The following is a 25,351-nucleotide window of genomic DNA, read 5'->3' as shown; positions in this document are numbered from 1 at the left end:
TTCCACTAATATGATTAATACTTTGGGAAACAGATGGTGTCATAAAAATATTCTTGTATTCATTTATGCAATAAAACTGAACTGAAGGAACCCCTTTCTCAGTGCTCTTTTTACAATTTATCCCAACAAATCAGAAGGTTTTGAAGTTTATAATCCAGATTAGAGAAGTCAGAAATAAGGAACCCAAACATACACTGCATGGATTCATAGTACCATAGTTCATAGTCTGAAAAAATATACAGTCTTAGAAATGTGTATTCAGTGTTCATTAACATAGTACTGAATTCTGATCATTCTGTAAATCATCTGAGCTTTGGGAGAAATGATATCTTATTGGTATCTTACAGAAAACAAAGACTGAAACTATGAAATGGCAAAGAACAGTAGTCAGGTCAGCTTTATATTCTGGGACCAATTGAATACTATCACAACAATACTAGCCTATTGAAACAAGTTATTATTGAAAAAAACTTGTGATTTGGCAAATGAAATGCAATCTTATGTATTTTCCTAATAAAGATTCTGGAAATTTCCAATTTGCAAATATTTTATCTGCTAGTAGTACTCAATAATGTTGCAGTTAGCTAGACTTAAAAATATTCTGTAGGGTGGGAAAGCAGAGAATGTTTTAGTACATGCCCTAGAGATGTTCCCTAATTATAAAACAATTTTTCAAATAAGAAAACTAAAGAATGCTTCAGCAAGCAAAATTAATCAGAGAAGAGCAACAAAGATGATTGGGGGACTGGAGACTAAAACATATGAAGAACGGTTGAATGAACTGGGTATGTCTAGTTTAATAGAAAGAAGGAATAAGGGAGACATGATAGCAATGTTCCAATATCTCAGGGGTTGCCACAAAGAGGGAGTAAAACTATTCTCCAAGGCACCTGAGGGTAGGACAAGAAGCAATGGGTGGAAACTAATCAAGGAGAGAAGTAACTTAGAACTGAGGAGAAATTTCCTGACAGTTAGAACAATTAATCAGTGGAACGGCTTGCCTCCAGAAGTTGTGAATGCCCCAACACGGGAAGTCTTTAAGATGATGTTGGATAACCATTTGTCTGAAATGGTATAGGGTTTCCTGCCTAGGCAGGGGGTTGGACTAGAAGACCTCCAAGGTTTCTTCCAACTCTGCTATTGTGTTGTGTTGTGTTGTGTTGTGTTGTATTGTATTGTATTGATCCAACTGGGTCTTGATAGGTTCCATGTTAGTTCAGTAGTTGAGATTGGGCCTCTTTGCCACTTCCTCCATTATTTCTACTTACTGATTAATCACTGAAGATTATCACAATCGGACTCTCAGCTTTGATCCTGAGTTCCAGCCTTATTGGCACCACTGATCCACAAATCCACATTTAATTTGTGGATTTCACATATACAGTAACTCTATCTTAAATGTTTGGCAAAGGGGTGGTATAACAGCTATGCAAATATCAGCACTATAGTTCAACACAACTTTCAGCTCATTTAATTTCTTTTCTGTAGCTACTGTTTCAAGTTATATTACTGTCTTAAAATTACAAATTTATAACTTTGGCAAATATACTGCAGAATTGTAATGTAGCTATATAGCTAAATACTAAAATAAAGGAAGCAAAAAAAATCATCACTATGCTCTGCTTCTTCCTGATTTTATGCAGATAAAAATGTATAAAAATGAACACAGCAGCACACTTATTTGACTTCTATATCACTATAATCTGATCAGATTCTAAGCAGGTAGCAACAGCAGTTTATTTTAACAAATTAAAACTTCCACAGTAAAATAACTGTTCATGTTTATACCGTGTTTCCCCGAAAATAAGACAGGGTCTTATTTTCTTTTGCCCCACGAAATATGGCTTTGGGCTTATTATAGGGGGAGGGCTTATTGTTTTGGGGTTGCTGGGCAGCTACTCCCTTGCGAACTGGCTCCCAAAGAGTCGGGCACAGCCTCAGGGGCGAAGCAGCCATGAGGTGACCACGCTCACAAGCAACCGCCCGGCAAACCTCCTCTCCAGCCAAGCAGAGTGCCATTCACTGACCTAGGGGGTATCCCTAAGCCGTCAAGGCAAATGGCGCACTGCCCGCTCCCCAGCATCCGCGGCTTGGCGCATTAGGGATACCCCCTAGGTCAGTGCATGGAGCTCTCCCTGCAGGACCATTGCGCCGCTGCTGCGCTCCGAGCATAACTTCTTCTCTGGCTTCCAAACTCCAAAACTTAGCTGCCGTGTCTTCCAGCAGCAGCCGCTCTAGGAGTGCGCTCTATGGTTGTGGGCCAGCTGCCGGACAGAGAGTCTTCCGGACAGAGAGTATTTCAGCGGGAAGACCCTCTGTCCCACCAGAGTCTTCCAACAGCCAGCCCACAACCATAGAGCGTAGTCCCAGAGTGGCCGCTGCCGGAAGACTCGGCAGCGGATCTCCAGAGTTTGGAAGCCGGTTATACTCAGAGCATGGCAGTGGCGGCAGCAGCAGGGCTGTGGCGGCGGCAGGAGGGCTGCGGCGGCAGCGGGGCCAGGGTATGGTGAGGCTGGGAGGCACACGAGCTGTGGGCAGAACAAGTGCTCGTGCAATCTCTCTTTCCAGCTAGGCAGAGCGCCACGTGGCTTAGCGCCTTTGGGATATTACTGGGTCGGTGAGTGGCGCTCTGCCCGGCTGGTAAGGTATGTTGCCGGGTGCTGCTCATGAGAGCAGCTGCCCAGCAACCCCCTGCTCCAGCTGGGCACAGCGCCACCCACCAACCTAGTGGTATCCCAAAGGCGTCAAGCAATGTGAGTGCCTTTGTCCCCCCGTTCCCCGGCTCCTGCAGCTTTGCGCCTTCAGGATATCGCTAGGTTGGAGAGTGGCGCTCTGCCTGGCTGGAGGGAGGGTTGTCTAGGGGGCTTATTATTGGGGGAGGGCATATATTTTTGCCCACAGGAAAAATATGGCATGGCCTTATTATCAAGGACATGTTGTAATTTCGGGGAAACACAGTATTACTAGCAATGAAAGCTACAAAATTGGCATAGAATGGTTTTTCTTCTGTGGCTGTCAAATCCCATTTTTATATAGAAATATAAATTCATGTATATCACTGCAGCCTACAAAGGCAGAACCAAGAGGCCCAGCCTAGCAACATGATACATACATGATTACCTTGACTGGAGCTGACAGGACGTGGCAGAGAAGGAGAGGAAGGATGAACAGAAAGAGAAGAGCAGTTTGATTTTGAGCTGGTGGCAGAAAGCTTGGAATCTTCAGGGATCTAAGAAAGAAAGAAAAAAACTGGAAGGGCTAGGAACAAAAGTTACAAAGCTGCCCTACCAAGTAAAAACAAGGAAACAATATTTTGGGGGGCAATATCGTGACATTGGAATCAAACCAGACAGTGCTGTAAAACACTATGGGGCAATATATGTCTAAGTGCTATTGCTATTGCCATGGATAGAGTATTTTGGAGTGATTTAATACAGGCAGTTTTCATTTAATGACTATTCTGTTTAGCAACTATTCAAAGTCACCATGAGGCTAATGTTATGACTGGTCCTCACACTTAGAAACATGACAGCATCCCCACAGTCTTGTGATCAAGATTTGGGTGGGTGGGCGTTTATGATTTTTGCAGCATCCCACTGTCATCTAATTGTCATTTGCATGTTTCACAGCCAGCTTCCAACAGTCATTAGAAAAGCTGGCAGTGAAATTAGCAATAGCAATAGCAGTTAGACTTATATACCGCTTCATAGGGCTTTCAACCCTCTCTAAGCCGTTTACAGAGTCAGCATATCGCCCCCAGAGTCTGGGTCCTCATTTTACCTACCTCGGAAGGATGGAAGGCTGAGCCAACCCTGAGCCGGTGAGATTTGAACAGCCGAACTGCAGATAACAATCAGCTGAAGTGGCTGCAGTACAGCACTCTAACCACTGCGCCACCTCGGCTCAAAAATTGCAAATCACAGTCATGGGATTCCTTATTTAAGGCCACAATGAATTATTTAGCAATATAATAGGAAATAATATTGTAAGTCTGTTGCAGTCACAGTCTTGTTTAATGACTGCATCGCCCAATAATGGACTTGCTGATCCCAACTGTGGCCATAAAGCAAGGACTACTTCCATTATGTTGTAATTTTTTTTAAACTGATGAGATTAGTAGCACCTAAATTTAATAAACAAAACATTATTAATACTGTATTACATAAAGTTAAGTTACTGTTTGATATAATGAGAATAAAACTTGGTTGCCTCATATCTCAGCTGCCTCTTTTACTGTACTTGGGAGAAACTGAGTTTTATTTCATTTCTCTATTATAGTATAGTGACCTAATCTGGCATGGACAAACTATGACTAATCTTAATTACAGTTTAAGGTTTATTCAAATGACATATTAAAGTATTATTAATTTCTTCCTTGTGAGTGCAGTAAACTGATAAAATCTCAGTTTGGGGGAAAGATACTAATCTCAAAAATTGGAAACATGTTTTAGTATTACATTTTAGAGACGATAGTTAAAGTGATCGTACATCTATTCATAAGCCTTACCTTCTTATCAGAATTACTCATTTTGTATTTCACATCTTTTGCTTTTTGTATAGCCTTCAACACTTCAACAGTGTCAAGTTCTTTTTCAGTGGTTACGGTATTATCCAAACAAACCTGAAGGATATCAAGAAACCAAATTAATCCTCAACTAAAGAGACAAATTGAATTAGATCAATCAGAAAAAATATCTGTCCAGCAGCATGGAAAAAATATAATAGAAATTAATGAGGTCTTCCTTTTTAAAAAATAGGTTTAATGCTCTGACAGAAAAAAAAGATACAAGATTTATAAAATACAAAAAGGCAAAGGAAATAAATAACCTAAACTGTTTTTGTCACAACCCAGGCTTCACAGATCAAAAGCTCTTAATAAATAACATAAATTTCAGATTTCAGGCATACATGAAATTGAATTAGTGGCTTAATTTTTAAAGTAATTTTGTTTAATATACTTAAAATTAATTTAATTTAATTGCTGAGGCTATCAGTATCTCTGATTCAAATTTAGAACATAATAAATGTTTTAATGAAATATATATTGTCATTTATCTTTTTTGGTAGGCTATATTCCTTTTGGAGTTTATAAAACGTCTTGAAGATACATTTAACAATAAGATAATTGTTATTATCCCCATTTGCCTAAAGCATCTAAGTGGAGTTAACATAGGCATCTCTCCCAAAATATATAATAATCATGAAGAATATTTTGACAATTCATTCCTCACTGATGATGCAACAGGGGACTTGCCAAATATGTCCTTTTACATTTAATTAGACTACAAACCTCTGGCTTGTTTTATCAGATAAAAGAGAGACATTCAAAGTAAAAAAGTATCTGGAATTCACCACAAGTTGTCATTTTATGCAGATGCTACTTTAGGATTCATTAGGAATTATAAAAGCTGTTTACCTAAATTCATAATCTTTGCAACAACATAGCAGCTTTACTGGATACAAAGTAATTTGAGTAGATCTAATAATTTCCTATTGATTAGATTTCTGTGGTTTTTGAAAATAGAAATATGTAAAAGGGATTTATTGTCTGGATCCTTTTAAATATTTGGGAATAATAATTTAAAATAAAACACAGTTAGTAGATACAAATATTATTTAGCACAGATGAACAACTGCATTATATATTAGGTGGCTAAAAATATGCACTGGTGTAAGAGAAAAAATAGTTTTTCCAAATGGATGTCTAAATTCAGTTATGACTACCATGTTTCCCCGAAAATACGACTAGAGTCTTATATTTTTTTGACCCACAAAATATGGCCTTGAGCTTATTAAAGGGGAGGGCTTATTGTTTTTGGGTTGCTGGGCGGCTGCTCCCTTGCGATCGGGCTCCCCACTTGCGCGACTTGCAGGCTCACAATTCCCTTGGCTAACTCTACAGTACCTGCAGAGCTAGGGCATGTTAGCTGCTGGCGCCAGCCGCTTGGTTTTTTTTTTCCGGCTTTCAAAGCACGGAGGATGGATGCCGCTCTGGGAGTACACTCTATGGTTGTATGCTACCATAGAGCGTACTTCCAGAGCGGCATCCGTCCTCCATGCTTTGAAAGCCAAAAAAAACCCCAAGCGGCGGGTGGAGCCAGCAGCAGAGATGCACTGGCTCTGCAGGTACTGTAGAGTTAGCCTAGGGTATCGTGAGCCTGCGAGTCGCGCGAGCGAAGAGCGGAAAAGCCGTTCGCGCACACCCCCCCTCTCCAACCATGCAGAGCCCCATTCACTCACCTAGGGGCATCCTGAAGGCGCCCAGCTGCGGGAGGTGGAGGGTGGCAAACAGGCACTCGCGTTGCTTGGTGCCTTCTGGGTACCGCTAGATCGGTCAGCGGTGCTGGGCCCAGCTGGAAAGGGGGGTTGCTGGGTGGCTGCTCGCAAGTGTAGTCACCTCATGGCTGCTGTGTTGCTGCTGCGACAGCCCAACACAGCCATTCGACCCTGAGGCTGTGCCCAGCTCTTTGGGAGCCCGCTCGCAAGAGAGCAGCTGCCCGGCAACCCCCCCTCTTCAGCTGGGCACAGCGCTGTCAACCAACCTAGCGGTACCCCAAAAGCACCAAGCAACGTGAGCTCCTTTGCCCCCACCTCGTTCCCGCAGCTTGGCGCCTTCAGGATACCGCTAGGTCGGCGAGCAGTGCTCTGCCTCGCCGGAGGAGGGGATTGTCCAGGGGGCTTATTTTGGGGGGTGGGCTTATATTTTTGCCCACGTGAAAAATGTGGCAAGGCTTTAGTTTCAGGACCAGTCGTATTTTCGGGGGAACACGTACATAATCTCATTCAAACTGTCAAAGCATCAGTTTGCATATATAAGCTTCATTACATAGATTCAGAAGAAAAGTACCGTATTTTTCGGAGTATAAGATGGACCTTTTTTCCTCAAAAAAGAGGTTGAAAATCTGGGTGCATCTTATACATTGAATACAGCATTTTTTGCCTCCCAAAGCCTCGTCCCCTTCACCAAAATGGCCGTGCATACCCTTACAGAGGCTTTCAGAGAGTTCCTGGAACCTGGGGAGGGAGAAATAAGCAAAGAATGGGCCGTTTTTTGCCCCCCCCCCAGCCCCCAGCAGCACTCTATAAGCCTCCATAAGGCTATGCATGCAATTTTTTGACAAAAAACGGGCCCGTTTTCACGAAAAATGGGCCATTTGTTGCTCATTTTTGCCACCCCTGGGAGTACTCTGCAAGCACCCCCAAGGCTATTCATGCCTTTTATTTGAAAAAAAAAAAAACGGGCCCATTTTTGCGAAAAACAGGCCATTTTAGAGAGGTTTGCAGAGTGCAAAAGCTTTTTCCCCCCCTTTTCGGAAAGCTCTTTTGTTAGAGTGGTTGATGAGAATTACATTGATCAAGTGCTGTGTCCACAGAAACAAGTCTTAGGTGCTGCAGGTTGTCAGTGATTTCCTTCTCCCGCACATGGATAAATACACCTGGAAACATCTACCTACCTACCAACCTACTCTCCCTCCCGACCTCTCCCCGTATTTCTCTCTCTCTATCCCTCTATCTACCAACCTACTCTCTCTCTCTCCCTACCTATCTACTGTATTTCTCTCTCTGTCTCTCTATCCCTACCTATCTACCTACCCTCTCTCCCTTCCTACCTACCTACTGTATATATCTCTCTCTATCCCTCTAGCTACCTACCTACCCTCTCTCTCCCTACCTACTGTATTTCTCTCTCTCTCTCCCTCTCTACCTACCTACCTACTCTCTTTCTCTCCCTACCTACCTACTGTATTTTTCTCTCTCTCTATTTCTATCTATCCCTTTATCTACTTACCTACCTATTTTCTCTCTCTACTCTATTTCTCTCTATTTTTCTCTCTATATCCCTCTTCCTACCAATCTACCTACTCTCTCTCCCTATCTACTGCATTTCTCTCTTTCTCCCTCTCTATTTCTCTCTATCCCTCTACCTACCTACATATCTACACTCTCTCTATCCCACCTACCAACCTACCTTCTCTCTCTCTCCCTACCTACTGTATTTCTCCCCCTCTCTCTCTCCCCATCTACCTACCTACCTACCTACCTACTTTCTCTCTCTCTACCTACCTACTGTATTTCTCTCTCTTTCTCTCCCTGTCTGTCCCTCTATCTACTTACCTACTTTTTTAAAAAAATGTGTCTCTTCAAAACCTGGGTGCGTCATACTAAAAAAAATACTGTAAGTGTGCTGCCACAAACCTAAGACATTTCTCAACACTATAAACCCTCCCATTTATAAATTACATTGCTGCTCTAGGCAATGCTGTTTACACATCATACATCATATTCAAGTCAAAAGTTAGAAGATGAACAAGTCTTTGAAGATTTACCTCTGAGGCTCTGTCTCCAAACTGAGCTAGAACTTTGGTCCTATAATCAGGAATAATACTCAAGGGATTGTTGGCTAACACAAGCTTTTCCAAGCATGGAAGGCCTCCTATATTCCTTATTTCATCAATCTGAAAAAATAGAAGCATCTAATTTAAGCATCCATAAACATGGTCAAATATTTTGATATTACAACTGAAATCTACATTATTTAATCTGATTTCTTTCTGCCATATTATTTCATATATTTCTTTTCTTTATGTGATGGCTCTAAGAGGTATGCATTAAACCCTCTCTTCTGAAGTTAATAAATGATTGAAAAGGAGACCAAATACTCTGTTGAGATTTTAACCAAAGGTTTAATAAAAAATATTATTTCTGCTACATAAAAAGTGTTAAAACATTTCCTTTTTAAAAAGAGAAGTCAAAATGGTCTTCTAAAAGAACGGAAACCAGATAAAATGATGCAATAGAAGTCAATTCTAACATGTACATATCAGACTTCTAAGAATATTAATTGAAAGTATAATTAACTAAGAATATTACCGTAGCTGAAGTGTAATTATTCCCTTAGTAGATTGAAGCTTGGAATCCTAGACACACTGAGTATAGCATGACTAGTTCTGAGTAAACAAATACATGAGTCCCACAGTACCTGGTCCACTTTATTGTTACTAAGATCCAGGTTAACTAAAGAATAGAGTTTGTTGAGTCCAGAAAGTCTTTCCAGATGATTCCCTGCTAAATTCAACGTTTTAATGTTTCCAATTTTTGTATGAATTCCTTCTAACGTTGAAAGTTTATTGTAGGAGAGGTCCAGGTGAATAAGATTGTAGAGATGCTACAAGTAAATATATAAACAGGTTATGCTTTATATACATAGACTTTGAAATATTAATTCAACAACGGTTGCACCTATTCAGAAGAAATGGATAAACTCAGCTAATTGCTTAAAGATGTGGTATGCAAAATGCATCAGAGGTTCACGTAATTCTGTCTTACAACATCTCCCTTCTAGACAATTTCTGTGCTTTTCAGTTCCGTGTCATTGGTTTATAAGTCAATACTGAAAATGTATATTGTGAACTTTCACAATTGCAAAAACCTGGAACTATAAAGTTTGAAGGACACTTATTTTCCATCAATTAGAGAATAACCTGAAGAACTCCCCATTTCTATGTTCAAACAAACATTTTACTAATAGGAACCCCAGATGTGTCTTTTGAGATATCTGGGCTGCTGACACTAGACTGCTTCTTTAATTTGTTTTCCTCTATGACCTAAAGTGACTTAAATGTTAACAATCTATTTATATAACGAAGCATGAATACAGTATTGTATTCAGTATATGTAAGACTTGTTTGTTTAGAATGGGTTTTCCACATCTAATAAAAATAATTTAAACTCAACAAATCACATATTAATATCTGTTCCACATATTTTACTGACTAGCTAAGGCTTTGCAAGATTGTGCTTTTTACATAGTAGTTAAGCCCTTGGACATCTCTAATACAAAACATGTCATCTTACTACTAAATAATATTTTGCTTCTTTCTCTCTCTCTCTCTTTACCCAAAATCAGCCTAAAATTAGCACTAACCGTTGGTAACATAACAGCATCACATGATATCCCCTTTATCCAAATTATGGCCTCAACCTCTCCTAAACACTGATTTCCCTTCTTAGATCGTATCCAATTTGGTCTTCTCCTCGCAGACCAGTTATCATTGGAAATACCAAATAGAAACTCGAAGGAATGGTGACTGTAACTTTTCTTTTATGTTTTATTTCCCTGAATTATACACAGTATAGTTAAAAGTCTGCTGAATGATCAGCAATACTTTAAAAATGATGCTGAGGACTTCCCGTGCTGAACTAAGACATGGATTAGGCTGAAAACTTCCAAGAGCTAATAAACATGGGACAGGCTGCACTTCATTGTCAAATAGCTTTTTCAGTTATTGTTGGTGACAATATGCTGACATTGCAAACTGCGCAGAGAGTGCTGTAAAACACTATGGAGTGGTATATAAGTCTGCGTGCTATTGTTATCTAAAATGTAGCATACAGTAATACCTTGCTGCTCAACTGCTTTGAATCTCATCAAATTTGGTACTCAATGAATTTTGACATTTAAATTTTGTCCAGGTACTCATCATTTGTTTGGTACTCAACACACAAGCTAGAACTTGTCAATGTTGGCTGCCTTGTGACTAATTATATTTTTCCTTATGACAATAAATCATTTGGTACTCATCATTTTTGCTATTCATCACACCTCCAGGAACCAATAAATGAGTACCAAGGTACCACTATATTATTAAAACAGAGGACAAGCAATCGGGCTCAAATTACCCACCAATATTGCTTAACAGATTGCATGCAATAAAAACAGTAATCTCAAAGAGCTAAAATGGGAAAGATAATACAAGCAATTGGCAAAGGTATACATTATTCCAGGTGTGTGAAACTCGATTTCATTGAGGGCTCTATCAGGGTTGTGTTTGACCTCGGGGGACTGGGGTGGCCGTGGCCAGGGTGGGCATGGCCAGCTCAATATCACTCATGTCAGGGGTGCCTGTGGTGGCCTGAGCACTCTGCCAGCAAGAACGGACTCCCGAGCTCCAGCTGCGACGGCTTCTTGCAACCCTCTGCCAGAGAAAACAGAGAAGGCCACCCGCGGCCCTCATGAACTCTGTTTTTGCTGGCAAAGGCACCGCGGGCCGGTTCTTCGCTGTTTCCAGGGCGGCCATGCGGGCCAGATTTAAACACCCTGCGGGCCAGATCCAGCCCCCGGGGCCTTGAATTTGACCCCCCTGCATTATACTACAAAGTTATATACTAGATACAAGTATACAAAATACAATATATATATATCATACTATACTATAATCAATTAATTAGTTCAACTAATATTAATGATAGACATCTGGAAGTTCTAGCAAATAGGCATTGTTATGAGAAATAAAAGCAAGGAGTATCTAGCTAGACTTGGAATATAATTTAAAAAACCACATACAAACACAAGATCATTAAGAGACATTTTTAAGCAAACCTGTAAATTCTCCACTAGTGGTACATCATTGTGGCTTAAATCCAGAAATTCAATCTTCGGCATTAATTTCTAAAATAAAAGAATAGTAACGGTTCAGTCCAATTAGAAGATATCCATCTTGATTCAAAACAATTAATCCATGATAATGTCAAGCCTTAAGAATTTTAGAACTTTTTTTCCCCAAGCAATAGCCCAAAAGCTTCAAGCAGAAGAAATTTCAAGGGATGTTGTACAAGAGTGGACTTGTTTATGCTTAAAAATTGTCAACATTCTGTAACATTCAATGTAATTATCAAATCTTCTGCAAGCCATTGCAAGTATTAAAAGTACTGATTATATTGCTATGAGCAGAAGAGATATCTTCTGTGTCCCTTTTGAAACTGTTCTGAAGTATTTGTTATGAATGCTTACCACTGAATTGTCAATTTGAGCTATCCTATTATGACTCATATCTAAAGTTGTTAATGTTCTCCAAGTTGGAATAACTGCTGTCACAGGATTTGAAGATGCGCCTTCTGGCTCCCACTGGTCAAATTCATAGGCCTCAGGTACTAGGATCTCCTGTTCAAATTACATTGAAAAATGAATATTTAACATAAGGAGAAAATAAAGACTTCTGATTAGTAGGTCATTATTTGATAAAAACTGTTAGCTTTTAAACAAGTTTAAAATCTGGATAATATTTTGCAAGCATACTCTTATTAAACTTTTAAGCATGTGTATATATGTATATGTGCACAGATTCATAGAATTTAGCATCAAATATTCTAAATAAGACATACGCATAAAATACATTTACTAAAATTTTTGAATATCAATTGATAAAAGAATATTATTTTTAAAAAATACAGTAAAATCAATTATACAAAAACTGAGCTAAATGAACAAAGAATATTTTTTATGATTTAAATGCAACTTTTAACAAATTATAATTATAATCATAATACAGAATACTACAAATGTACACATTTGAATCTTACCATCATGGATGTTGCTGAGAATTGTACACTTAGTGTTGCTAGTGTGTGCTTTGAAGATGTCAGCCCATTAATAAGTTTTGCACCACAGTGATTTATCTATTTTGAAAAAGCAATAGCAAGGAAAATGAAACAGCAATATAAGAAAATATGAAACTTTCATATGAAATTTTACTTATTGAATTCTAATCTCCCCATTTTATTAAAAAATTAATAAAGTTTTTGAAATATTACTGTAAATGCAATAAATGTCAAGAAAGCCAATTATAGTTCCCAGCATTGATTCAAATAAAAGAAAATCAAATATTAGTACTACTGAAATTACCATCTGGAGGAGTGATAAATACAGCAATCTGCAGCCATGCACAACCACAAACAGAAGAACTCTTTCTCCTTACTACAACATAAAACAACCTTTATGAAAAACATTTTAATGTTTGGTGGGATCCTCAAAGAGTTGTTTTATGTAGGGATTCAAGAATAAAGAAAATCAGGCAAAATGGCCTCCACACACCCTCTGCTGTAAACAGACTTCTACTCGGAGTTAGCACGTGTTATTCTATGCTACTTAGAAACCATGTGATGGGTTCTAAAGTACAGTCACAGAATATGCACACAATACTCAACATCTGACAACCCTAATGACCAGAATTTCATGAAATTGAGATGAGAAACATCAAAGCAGTTCTCAGTCACAATAAGCAATAAAAACAGCAAAACTATGACAAGATTAAACAGTTTTTTAAAAATTAATTTATACATTATCTTTCCATTCAAAATGAACTCTCAAAACAATTTAGAGTTTAAGTCAACCTAAAAATGCAAAAAGTAAAAAAAAATAATTCCGAAGTAACTGAAAACATACCGGTAATAATCAAACTATCGATGTTCAAAGGTCTGACTAGAGAAGTATGTTTTTACAAAGACAATGGGTGCCAAATGCTAAATAAGTCACACAAAGGGATGATACATGCTTAGGCTCACCCTCATGCTAAATATACATGCCTCTGAAAGCAGGGCCTCTCCTACAGATGTTAATGACCAGTTTTATCAAGAGAAAAGCAGTCCTGCACAGGTCCCGTTTGCTTTGGTGGTAACCCTGTGGGAATGCCTTCTACGCAGGCATGAACATGCTCAGATAACAGGGAACGAAGCTTGGAGTTGTGCTGGCCTTTTAAAAGGCAGAAACCTCAATGCTTTCTAGCAGCCGGTTTCACAATGTTTCCCTCCAAATGGTTGCATAAGTCTACGAAACTGTTTAGGGCTTTCAATGTTTAACACCAGCTCTTACTAAATTCTGATAAGAAAACATCTAACTGTCAATTCACGTTCTAGTATTATTTGGCAGTTATGCTGTTGCACATTTTGTCCCAACTGGAATTTCTGCATTCTTCTCAAACACAGCCACACTAGTATATGGAAATGTTCAAAACATTAAATGTTATGTCAACTGCTATTGTCAAACCTGATAGTCACAGTTAGCAGTAATACAACAAATGTCTTCCCTGCCACAACTATCAGCTAACGATCAGGGTACATTCCAAGGGTGTGTGCCTTCTCTGTCAAGGAAAGTGCAAGTCCATCCAGAGTAGGCTAAATTTCAATCCCTGTGTCTAATCTCTTACAGATGAAGAACATGCCCATCTGCCTAGATTTAACTTCAATTTCTTCCTCATTACTCTGCTTCTCATTAAATTTAGACTGCTTACTGGTATTCAGGAGCAAGGAGCAGCAGAGCTGGCTGTAATCTATTGATAACCTACTCCAAAAACAGAAGGGGTTCCTCAGCTGTTTCATGTAATTATTTACCATCCCAGAGGCAAGGCAGAATATTGTCAGATGTTAAAGATCAGGGGCCTTTTAAGCTTTCAAGAACTGGCTTTTTTCTCTGGGCCTTCGGGTTGTGAAATATTGAATCCCCAAGTTGCATGATGGCGTCATTTCTATTTGGATTGCCATTTTATTATTGCTTATTGATTTATGTACCTCAGTTTTGTATTCTTTTTGCCAAGTAAATTTTGTATAAGTTGCTTATAGTCACTTTGGTTGACTTGGGGAGCCCTACAATTTTCTTTAAACAAATGTCCTTCAGCATCACTTTCTAGACAGAAACATCAGTACCACTACAAGACTCAAGGTGCCCATCAATCCAGAGAAATGCAAAACCCCTAGAGTATACATGAGAGCAAGTTCTAGTAAGTACCCCACAAACAAAGCTCTTCTTTCAGAATTTACCTGAATCTGATGAAGAGATTTAAATATTGATAGATCAAAAGGCAAAAGATGTTCCTGAATATTACTGCTTCCAACAGGACCATCTGTGCCAGTTATCTGGGGAAAAATACATATGTACATATACATGTATTAATATGATTTACAGAATAATAAACAGAGTGTACAGACATGTTTTTGTTTAGGAAACTAAGTATCTTGTTAAATTATATTCCAGCGTTTTATAAATATATACTGCAAAAGTTTAATATTTATGTAATTAAATTTAGTGAAATATTGAGCATGCCACATTGCTCAGTGTCAAGACACTGCACACATTAGAAGGTCAGTTCACCATCTTGTTCTTTCTTACAAAATAATAACAGAATATAAGGATTTAAAATTCTTTTGGGGGATCTGATTTTGACATACGTTCCATTGTATTAATCTGTTTTATTTCTATTTTTCATTTTATATTTTTAAAAATCTTTTAAATCTTTTAAATGTTATGAAAATGATGCTGAGGCTTATAGTTAACAAAAATAGTATCAATTAAGAAGTCCTTATTGAACTATTTATCACTTTGGCAATTAAACGAAGATTCAAATACTGCTAACACTGTGAGGGACAACTTCACATCAAGTTATCTCTGGCATAGTGAGAGATTTCAAGCATATACCTGTTTGCTTGCTTAAGTATTAATACTTAAATGGGGAATATCTGAATTAGTTTTTAACTTCAATGAAGCACTGAGTAAATTTATAAATATCAACCCAAAGTGCATATTACAGTACTATTTGTATTTCTTACCATCTGATAAATATAAAAGCAAAAACATTATAGGCTTAATCAAAGTGTAAGTGTAACTTTGGAAAAAACAGGATATGAAAAAATACTATAGTGAGATACAATTCTATAAATAAGCAGAAATGATACTTATTCAGATACAAGTGGAACTGAAGCAAAAAAAAGGAACTTAGGGAAATAATTAGCAGAACAATATATAAAGAAGATCTTACTAAAACATATTAAAGTATTTTAATTTTACTGTTCTAATTTAAGCAAAACTTCTTAATGCAGCTTTTAAAGCTCAATGTATTTTTCCAAGAGTCTATGTTAGAGGCATGGAATTATCTCTGTCTTTATATGGTCCTCCAGACAAATATCTGGACCATTATATATTTCTTTGGAATTCTTGTTCTTTCTTCAATGCCAATAATATTTGGAGCATGTGACTTTTAACTTATGATAAGATATATACTAGTCTTTAAAATAAGAAAGATCTGATTTGCTAATTTAAATAAGCAGGTCATGGAAGGCATTTGTTTTTGTTTGAAATCCACCATCTTAACAAAAAAATCAACAGTGTTACTGTACTTTCTTCCAATTTCTTCTACCAAGGCAAGAAACACTTCCTATAATCATAGTCACTATACATACCACAAATGAGCAACTGAAATATTTAAATTAGAATCTGTTACCTTTAAATATTTGAGTCTGCATGTGAAATCCAGAATGTGACCAAGATCAGTTCTGGCATCACCATTTGCACAAGTTGGTTTCCCCTGACGCAGCTGTTGAGTAACAGCATAAAGCTGCAAAGGTTTAATATTAAAGACTTCACCAGCCACAAGTAATTGCTCTCCTAGAAAACAAGATGTAAATATTTACAAATAATACGTAGCGAATAATATTATAAAAAAGAAATTATATGATAGTGGCAGAGATCAGAAACAAGGATGCACAGTCTTTTCTGTTTCAAAGGACATTTTATCTTGTGTGGTATCCAGAAAGTACAGGTACGCAAGTACACTCAATCCACAAGCATTCATTCATTGACTGTTCAAAGTTACAATGGCACTGAACGAATAATGGTTATGATTGGTTCTTGGAGTACCAGATCTCTCAGCACCTCACAGTAATATGGCCTGATCCGGGTGCTCAGCAACTAGTTTGCTCTTAACAACCTTTTGTGGTGACCCACAATCAAATGATCAACATTTGCAATCTTCTCTGCAGTATACCGTAATTCTTCCCCATTCCTGCTCTCTGCATTTAGGCTGTGCTGGCAATTCACATATTCCCTTCCCTTCAGGAAGTTTCTCACACACACCCATGTCTTCCAGGGCAGAGATGACTACAAAAAGCTAGGTGTTGATAATAGATCCTGTATGCCTTTTACAATCTATCCAAACATCACATAGTTTGGTGGGATTCATTATCCTCCTTTTTTCTGTATAGTGTAATACACAAGATTTTTAAACAAAATATAGATGTAATGTGTACGACTCTATTTCAGGGATAACATACTATAAATAAATGTTAAGAATTCTGATGTTTCATACCTTTATGAAAAAGTTCTTCAGCCAATGCAGCTGTGATTCCAATGACTTCCTGCAAAAAATAAGAAATAAAAAGATAAAATCAAAATATTATTTAAATCTATTAGTTCTTAAAATGTTTGTGCACAGGATTTTATATCTTAAGCAAGAATGCAAGTAGTTATGAAATATGGCAATAAATTAATAAAAATGAGGATGGGAAGACATGGAGGAATCTAAAAGCCGAAGTTTCTAGGTATCAATGCACATTAAGCATACTTAGCAAACCAGGAAGTATGATTTACTTTTTTGAAAATTATGCAGGAAGCAGAATGCTTAGATGTGTCTATGTTTAATTTCAATATGGAAACATCCAGAACTCTTGTGAAGATTTGGTCATTCTTCCTAGCTATTCCAGATAATTCTTGGGAGATGTTTCCAAAAGACCATTCATATCATGCAGTCTGATCAAAAGTATATATGACACATACTTTGCCTCTCCATGAAAGTATTAAGAATGATTTATAAAATACTGTAAGCACAGTTCATGATGTAGTAGTAATAGTTTTACAGGTAGTCCTCGACTTATGACCTATTGCTTACTGACCGTCTTAAGTTACGACAGACACCCCCCCATCCAAAAAAAGTACTTGTGGCATTTACAGCCATTGGCAGTGTCCTGAAATCCCATGACCACAATTTATATTAATATAATAATATAATAATATAATATAATATAATATAATATAATATAATATAATATAATATAATATAATATAATATAATATAATATAATATAATATAATATATTATATTATATATAATATAATATATACTGCTCAACTAATAGAAAAAGTTCAGTAAATAACATTGCTCTTATGTTTAATACAAATGCAACAAACTGAAAAAATATGCAAAATTTATTAAAATGTGGTAGGAAAGAACTTACGTATAAATGAAAATGTAAGAATTGTGATAGTACTTTGGGTGCTGCCAATGGAAATATAGCAAGAAGGGTTTGTAAGTATACTTCCAACTCTTTTTGTCTTTTTTCCACCAAGCTTTTGGAATTTTTACCAATAATCTTTTTGGGAGGCAATATATTCTTGTCTATCTTCTTCTCTAAAACAAGCTATAAAAGACACAAATTAGGTTAGTCTCTGAATAAATGATTTAAGAATTATAACATTAAATAATACTAATAAGACACAGTTCTCATAAAAATACCATACATAATAATTGATAATAAATCTAATATATATACCTTTTTTTAAAAATGGCTTAATTTCTAACCACAACTGCTTGAGATATAACCTCAATTTCTCGGTCAATTTTGAAGGCTATTTCCTAATTACCACTCTATAACTTAACAGGTAAGCAGATAACTTAATTATCTTTCTCTTAAAACAGGGGTTCCCAACCCCCAGTCCCTGAACCGGCACCGGTCCACAGCATGCCAGAAACCAGGCCATGCAAAGAAGCAAAGCCCCATCCCCAGGATGCTGGCAGCATGAGAAGCATGCCCCCTATGGTCCACGAAAAAAATATCTTGCCATGGAACCAATTCCAGGTGCTCAAAAGGTTGGGGGGCACTGTCTTAAACAACAGCTGTTTGCAAGTGAATTTTGACCACTGAAGGGCACTTTTAGAAGAAGAACTTACCTTCTTTTTTTTCCCATTAAGTAAAGCTAAAACAAGCTCCTGGAACAGTACTCCACTACAACTTAATAAGCCAGTATTCCTTTTCAAAAAGCATACAAGCATGTCAGAAGGTTTTCTAAGTGACTGATGTCAAAGATTAAACCAAATATTTTAGGGATACAATTTCAGAATGATTACCTTTTCATGAAGATCATGGAAGTCACTATATCGATGTTTTACTATCCACTCATGGGTTCCAACAGTCACTTGAATGATATAAACCTAAAAAAAAACAGCCTTTAATCAACAAAAAATGGTCATACACATTCACATAAAAATATATAATCCTTGCAATGCTGCATTTATTTTAAACCCTATAAACATTTTTGAGCTACCTTTCATGTACAACTCTTCACTTCAAATGGTGATATGAACACAGTGTAACAAAAAAAATGACAACAAAAGCAGAAGTCAGTTTCTATTTATACTAGGTTATTATTTTATTACTGTTTGAGGCAAACTGAATACCATTTTAAAAACGCTAAAACAACTATCTGAAAAATAAAATATTATCCACTGTGTACAAATCTAAATATTATTTATTTATTAAATTTATATAGCTGCCCATATCATGATTCTGAGTGCTATACAAAAATCAAATAAAATCACGATATATGAACAATTATTTTAAAAATGATTATGAAATATAGAAAATCAATATTACAAAATATTGTAACATTCTAATATTAAAAAGGCACAGAAGCTCTTATAAAATGACTTAGTGGTCTCAAAAATGGTATATGTATAAAATCCCTATATCCTTCCCAAATGTATACTAGACTCAATAGCTCACAGCTAGCTATTTATTGTTATTTCAGTACCTTGAAAACCATGAAATTAAAAGATGTCAGGACAGACATGTCCAGAAATGTTATTACACTATATAAATAATGATAAATGAAAAACTAACAATAGCTATCTTTTCTTTCAATCATAAAGCTTCCTTAAAATGCCCCAAATTTTAGACTGCAAGAACAAAAACAAGTTTTCAAATAATGGAATGTAACATTTCACAATATTCAATATTGATCATATCCCACATCAATTTCTATTGTCAGTCCTGCCAATTCTAGATAATTTTTAAAAACTTTAAATAAACTAAAAAAGGTCCTGAAAAAAGTTAGAGGGATCTTCGGAGACTAGAAAACTAAATTTTGTGAAGAGAGATGGAAGGATCTTGCCATGTTTAGCTTTGAGTAGTTAAGTCTAAATAGGCAGCACTCTTCAAACACCTCAAACAAGGCAGGCTATATTGCTGAATGTAGAATATGGAATAATGGGTTTGAGCAAAGCAGATCTTAAATAACTGGTAGAAAAATAGAATTCTAATAAAAAGAGCAGTTCAGTAGTAGAACTAATTACCAGAGACAGAATGATGTTGCCTTCATTAGAAGTATTCAAGAAAAGGCTAATTCATTTGTCAGCATTACTTTAATTTGGATTCAACTGCCTAAGCACAGGTTGTCCTTGAATCCACAATTTCAATTGCAATTTTTGATGGTCACAAAGTGGTTCATCACTTGACAGGACCTACTGTAATTTTATTACTCCTGCAGCAGTTGTTAAATGAACCTATTGTTTGCCATGGGGCAGTTTCTGCTAGAGACCAGAGGTAAGCATTGGTTTCTTGAAAAAATGCCACAAATTGAGGTCACATGGCCAAAAGGACTGCAAACAGACATCAATGCAAACCAGTTGCTAACCATACAAAATGTGGTCATATGACCATGGATAGGATGCAGATGTCAGAACTTTGAAACTGGGTCAAAAGTTCCATTTTTGGCGTCTATTGGAATTTGAAATAGAAACTTACTGGTATAAATCAAGGACTACCTATAGAATTATTTAATATATTTAAAATTATTCCCAGTTGTCCCTATAAAGACCCTCATTTTTATCCTTGCACATTAGCATACCTCAGACATACTGTGTTACTACGCACTATAGACTGCTTGTTAGCACACAGGTTTCTTAGTTTGATCTATGTGTGCTTTTCACCTTCAAAATTGAGATGCAGGAGTCAAGTTGAATGTAACATGGCAAGGGAATTGAATACAGTACTATTCTACACCGGAATATCTGTGTGACACTTGATAGGACAGTTTCATTTAAACACTGACTGAATACTAAGGCTAAAAGTGCAAGGAATAATATTATCAGGAAATTGGCATTCATACAGGGGAGGGGCAACCGCCCACACTGTGAACATTGATTTTGGTTCTGAGTATTTCTGCACCAGAGTTTGCTGCTGCAGTATGAAGTGCATCCACAGTATGAAACAAGTTGACATTGCTGTCAATGTAACAGTATGCATTAGGCCCACATCACTTGAGAAAATGTATCTTTTTGTTTGTATTGCTTCACCCAGTATTACGAAAAAAGTAGCAACAGATGCCAAGAGAACCAAACAAGAGAAAGATCCTCGGCATCCTCTGAAATGGATATGTGCACCAAACTTGTTGAGTTAGATCTAGGAAGAGTTTTGTGGCACAAACAAATACTCATAAAGGTACACAGAAGCAAAACTGAATTAGAAGATAGAGAAGAAAATTGATGGAACAAGGAATGATCCCAGAAGAGAACATGGCTTAAAGATCTGATCTCCCCTATGTCACTTGGAGGATATTGAATAGGCTTGGGGGGGGGGGGGGGGCTGAGTGCAAATCCAATATGCTCAAGTGGGAATTGCTGGTGGATAACAACACACAATCTGTTGGTCTGTCAATTACTACCAGTAGAATGCACTGAAAGTGATTTGTTTCGAGCTAATGACAAAGCCAAAAAGACCGCATTTTGGCAGTTTAAGGTTTGATCCGGACACAAAATAAATAAAATCAAAAGATAAACAGCAGCTAATCTGAAGCAACATCACAAAAATCCATAGGATTTGGTTGGCAATGCCATTATTTTATAGGAGCTCCATTCAGAGATGGAGAAAATTCCATTTAAGCCATGTGAATCCCACTGGTGAAAGTAGAGGGAAGAGAAGATTTTAGTGACCTACGCTCTATTTTCCGTGCCTAAATAAACAGGCAGCTATTTTTTTTCAATAGAGACATTCATGGGCTCATTCTGCTATCAAAGCTCCTCTCACATATAAATTTGTCCATCTCATACAATAAGAGTTAGCTAGTTTTTTCTTTAGCAATATTTTCAATTAACTAACAAAGCTTAGCTAAAAATGAATAAATCAATGGTAAGCATTGGTATAGAACTGGAAGGCTTTTCATAATGCAACAAGACTAGATATATCCACAAAGCATTAGCATGAATTCTATTCATTTACAGAATGAAAACACAAGAATAAGAGGGAAATAAAAATTTACAAAAATATAAAAATTAGAGTGCCTGTTTTTTTAGAACAATGGAAATCAACTTCAATGAAGTAGCAAGCAAACAAACAAACGAATTGAATTTGTCCCTATTCAACCAAAATGAAAGTATCACAACAGCTCGTTTTCTTTTTCAATAGTATTGATTTGTAAATTATATTATTAAATGATACTGTTTCAACATTAATTCTATAAAGCTTTCATATAGTAATCACATTATTAATGTAAATCTTAATTGGCTTAGGATGCTGACAGGATACATTTTTACCTTAAGTATAAGACATTTTCTTGTAAATATAACTAGATGCCATGATTTGGTCCTAATGCCTTATAAATATATGGACAACTTCTTGCTATCTCAATTGTCACTCTTTCAAGGATATTCCAGCATTCTCCTGAACACTGATCATCTACCATATCTGTTTTCCTCTTCAATGTCTCTGAATCTTAGTAAACATTTTTTTCTAGTCCATCATTGATTCACATCGCATGCCAAAAATATATTGTTGTTCATTGTTCTAAGGAAGTGGCTCATCTTTATTCAGCCTAAAATCTAATTGGTTGTTCACAACAGAACTCCATAATTTGAAGGCATCTTTTTTTCTTTTGCTCTTTATTGATGATTAGTTTTTACTTAAATGTCAGCACTCCAATTAGCCATTAGTAGTACATCCTTTCTATATTCTGCATGTAGTGCTTCTTACGATTTGTTATAAATTTTCTCTCTTCTGTCACTGATTTTGAAATATTTGTGTAACACTAATGTTCACTAAATATTGAGTAATTCTAATAGATAGGAATTTTTCATTTATTGGATTACAGCTGAGATTATTTTGAGTTTTAATGACACTTCATTCCTTTGTATGGTCTTATGACCTGAAGTCTTTATCAATATATTCATCTGATTTGAAAAGGCTCATTTTGGTAAAACTAAATTGACAGACCTAAAATATCCAATTTGCATGGTTCATTTCCGCTTTGCTAATTCCAAGACCTCCTTGGTTTATAGTTCCCTTATTCCACATTCTGACTGTCCTTTTAATCAAGGAACTCTTCTTCCAAATTTGAAATTACTGAATTTTCTCAACAACCAGATATCTTTATGGTTTTGTCCAAGTTTATGACTTCCAGATTATCCTCCCAGTAATTAGCAGTTTTATTTTAATCCTAACCAGAGAGCATAATCTGGCATGAAAATATGTTTTAGGTCTATCCAAGTGATTTTCTTGACAATAATACAGAAATGATATGCCTTTACTTTTTAACATACCATATTTTGGGAGTATAAGATGCTCCGAAGTATAGGAAAATAAGAAGGAAAAAAAATCTGCCTCTGCCTACCAGCATCCATAGTAATCAGCTGACACATGGTAACAAGGTCAGCCAATGAATAGGCATAGCAACTAAGACAGCTAATGAGGGATATTTGGACTCTGAAATTTGCCATGGGAGCAACCAGGAGATAGGAAGGAGCCTGGCTTAGCCAGAACTGGAAATGACTGCTTGTGTTTTGCTCGTGTTTACTGCTACCTTGGAAAACCTGCTTTTTGTAATGTACTGTATATTATTCTTATTTTGAATCCTGCTAAATCAGTTACTTGTGTGTGCTTTCTGTGTTTTTTTAATGTGATTGCTGCTGTAAACTTTGACAAGCCAGGTCAACTTCAGCACTTATTGCAGCCTGATTCAGGACAGCTGGTTGGCGGGCAGATCGGACTGCCAGAATACCCCCAATCAGCTGTTCCAGGCTGCAGGGATTGCCACAGACCATTGCTGCCTCCATGCCTTGCGCTTTTGGCCTCTGGTTGGGGGGGGGGCTACATTTGGTGTATAAGTCGTACCCAAATTTTCACCCTCTTTTTTGTGGGGAGGGGAAGGTGCATCTTATACTCTGAAAAATATACAGTATTTGATTTTTGGAAACGTTCTGTTTAGCTAAGCTGGATTTCCTCATATGTGAAAATGCTGCCGATCCTCTCCACCTGACTATAGATTACAGGTAGTCCTCATTTATTGACTTCAATTGACTCCCTTGACTCAATAGTTAAACAAAATTGTCATTAATTGAACATCACAGGAGAATGATTATGTTTATCATTTAACTTCACTTTTCCTGTTTTACAGCACCAGAAGAATATAAATCCAAACCGCAGGGAAGTTTTCCAAAACTTGACTTTCAAGAAAACCAGGTTTAAAAAGCACATATTATAACCCCTTTTCTTTACTCTCAATCTTTGGAACATTCACCATGCTAGAATGGAATTGATTACATTCATTGGAGAGCAAGGGATTTACAAGAGAATAGGCAGGAATATATTGGGAATACACATTCAAAGGAATGCTGTTTGCAGAGGATAAGAGCTGCTTAGGAGGCAAATAAAAGCCTTTCAGTGAAACTGATTACTGTCTGGTCAGTGTCATGCAGCAGGACTAGCCTGTTGAAAGGTTCAACCAATGAAGGTTATAGAGAAAAATTTATAAGCATGTGATTAAGCACCTTTTGGGAAAGGCTGTACTGCAAAAAAAAAAAACAAAAAAAAACCCAGCTCAGGAACACATAGCCCATTTAAGCAATCTCTCCATTCTGTAAACAAGGGGGGGGAGGGGGGGAAAGCAAAATGGATCAGGCACACACAACTGTGATGGAATGTGCAGCTAAAGGAATGGAGGAGAATGTCAGAAGTAGGACTGTGGCTTCCCAGGCAGATGGCAGCACATTCCAGAGAGGAGTCAAAGGCAAGAAACTGTGCAATCCTGTTCTGGATGAGAGAGGGATAAAAAGTCCAGGGTAGTGACATCCTAGAATCTCCCAGGGTGTATCTATTAGGTTATACATTTAGTCTGTCTATTAAGCATAAGAAAATAAAGAACTAAATTCAATTGGATCTTGCTATATCATGTCTGGGCTTAGGCATGACACTAGCTATAATGGTAAATACATAACAGAGAAACACTGCAAGGATTATAAATGCATGCATTTGTTGCAAAGTCACTTTTTTTTCATTGTAGTAAGTGTCAATGATCACTGCCTTTAGCAAGGCAGTTGCTAAATAGAACTACTTGTACATTCGTAATTTCATCTCTTCCCTTCCATTCCAATTTTCCTGCACGATAGCTCATGCTCTGCTGGCTTCAATTTCAAGATCAGTAAAGCTACTGAGCCTTTCTATTATACCAAGATAATCCCTTGGGAAGATTACAAATTCAATACAAAAAGTAAGTGTGTGTGTGTGTGTGTGTGTGTGTGTGTGTGTGTCCCCTATTTAAAAAGCTAAGTTATGAGCAACATCATACACAAGCTGGTTCTGAGTATATGTTTAACTGACTAGGTTAATGGGGAGAGGGTTAGTTAAGCCAAAAGTTCACAGAGAAGAAGGGGAATCAGCATATTCACCAACACACCTTTGAGCAAGACAAGAAATAACAGAT

General features: G+C 37.0%; 1 protein-coding gene across 5 annotated transcripts in view; it reads right to left on the bottom strand.

The window, feature by feature from the left end:
- The window catches only part of NISCH (nischarin), a 44,967-nt gene that overhangs the window by 15,019 nt on the left and 4,597 nt on the right, over nucleotides 1-25,351 (bottom strand). For 3 of the 5 annotated variants that reach the window (XR_004254828.1, XM_032211742.1, XM_032211740.1), the window contains exons 2-13: nucleotides 18,729-18,812; nucleotides 17,839-18,021; nucleotides 16,914-16,962; nucleotides 16,050-16,213; nucleotides 14,593-14,688; nucleotides 12,361-12,456; nucleotides 11,792-11,941; nucleotides 11,381-11,449; nucleotides 8,981-9,166; nucleotides 8,328-8,456; nucleotides 4,508-4,621; nucleotides 3,121-3,229 (exon numbers count right to left, since the gene is read on the bottom strand). Coding sequence is in view for 4 of the 5 variants with exons in the window: in XM_032211742.1 (XP_032067633.1) it covers nucleotides 3,121-3,229; nucleotides 4,508-4,621; nucleotides 8,328-8,456; nucleotides 8,981-9,166; nucleotides 11,381-11,449; nucleotides 11,792-11,941; nucleotides 12,361-12,456; nucleotides 14,593-14,688; nucleotides 16,050-16,213; nucleotides 16,914-16,962; nucleotides 17,839-18,021; nucleotides 18,729-18,812 (1,429 nt within the window). In the remaining variant the exon portion in view is untranslated. Of the gene's footprint in view, nucleotides 1-3,112; nucleotides 3,230-4,507; nucleotides 4,622-8,327; nucleotides 8,457-8,980; nucleotides 9,167-11,380; nucleotides 11,450-11,791; nucleotides 11,942-12,360; nucleotides 12,457-14,592; nucleotides 14,689-16,049; nucleotides 16,214-16,913; nucleotides 16,963-17,838; nucleotides 18,022-18,728; nucleotides 18,813-25,351 lie in introns of all 5 variants that reach the window. The other 2 variants (XM_032211744.1, XM_032211743.1) reach the window with 1 other exon arrangement.

The sequence above is a fragment of the Thamnophis elegans genome, chromosome 2 (assembly GCF_009769535.1).
Source record: "Thamnophis elegans isolate rThaEle1 chromosome 2, rThaEle1.pri, whole genome shotgun sequence".
Taxonomy (NCBI): domain Eukaryota; kingdom Metazoa; phylum Chordata; class Lepidosauria; order Squamata; family Colubridae; genus Thamnophis; species Thamnophis elegans.
This window is presented reverse-complemented; position numbering and strand designations above follow the sequence as displayed.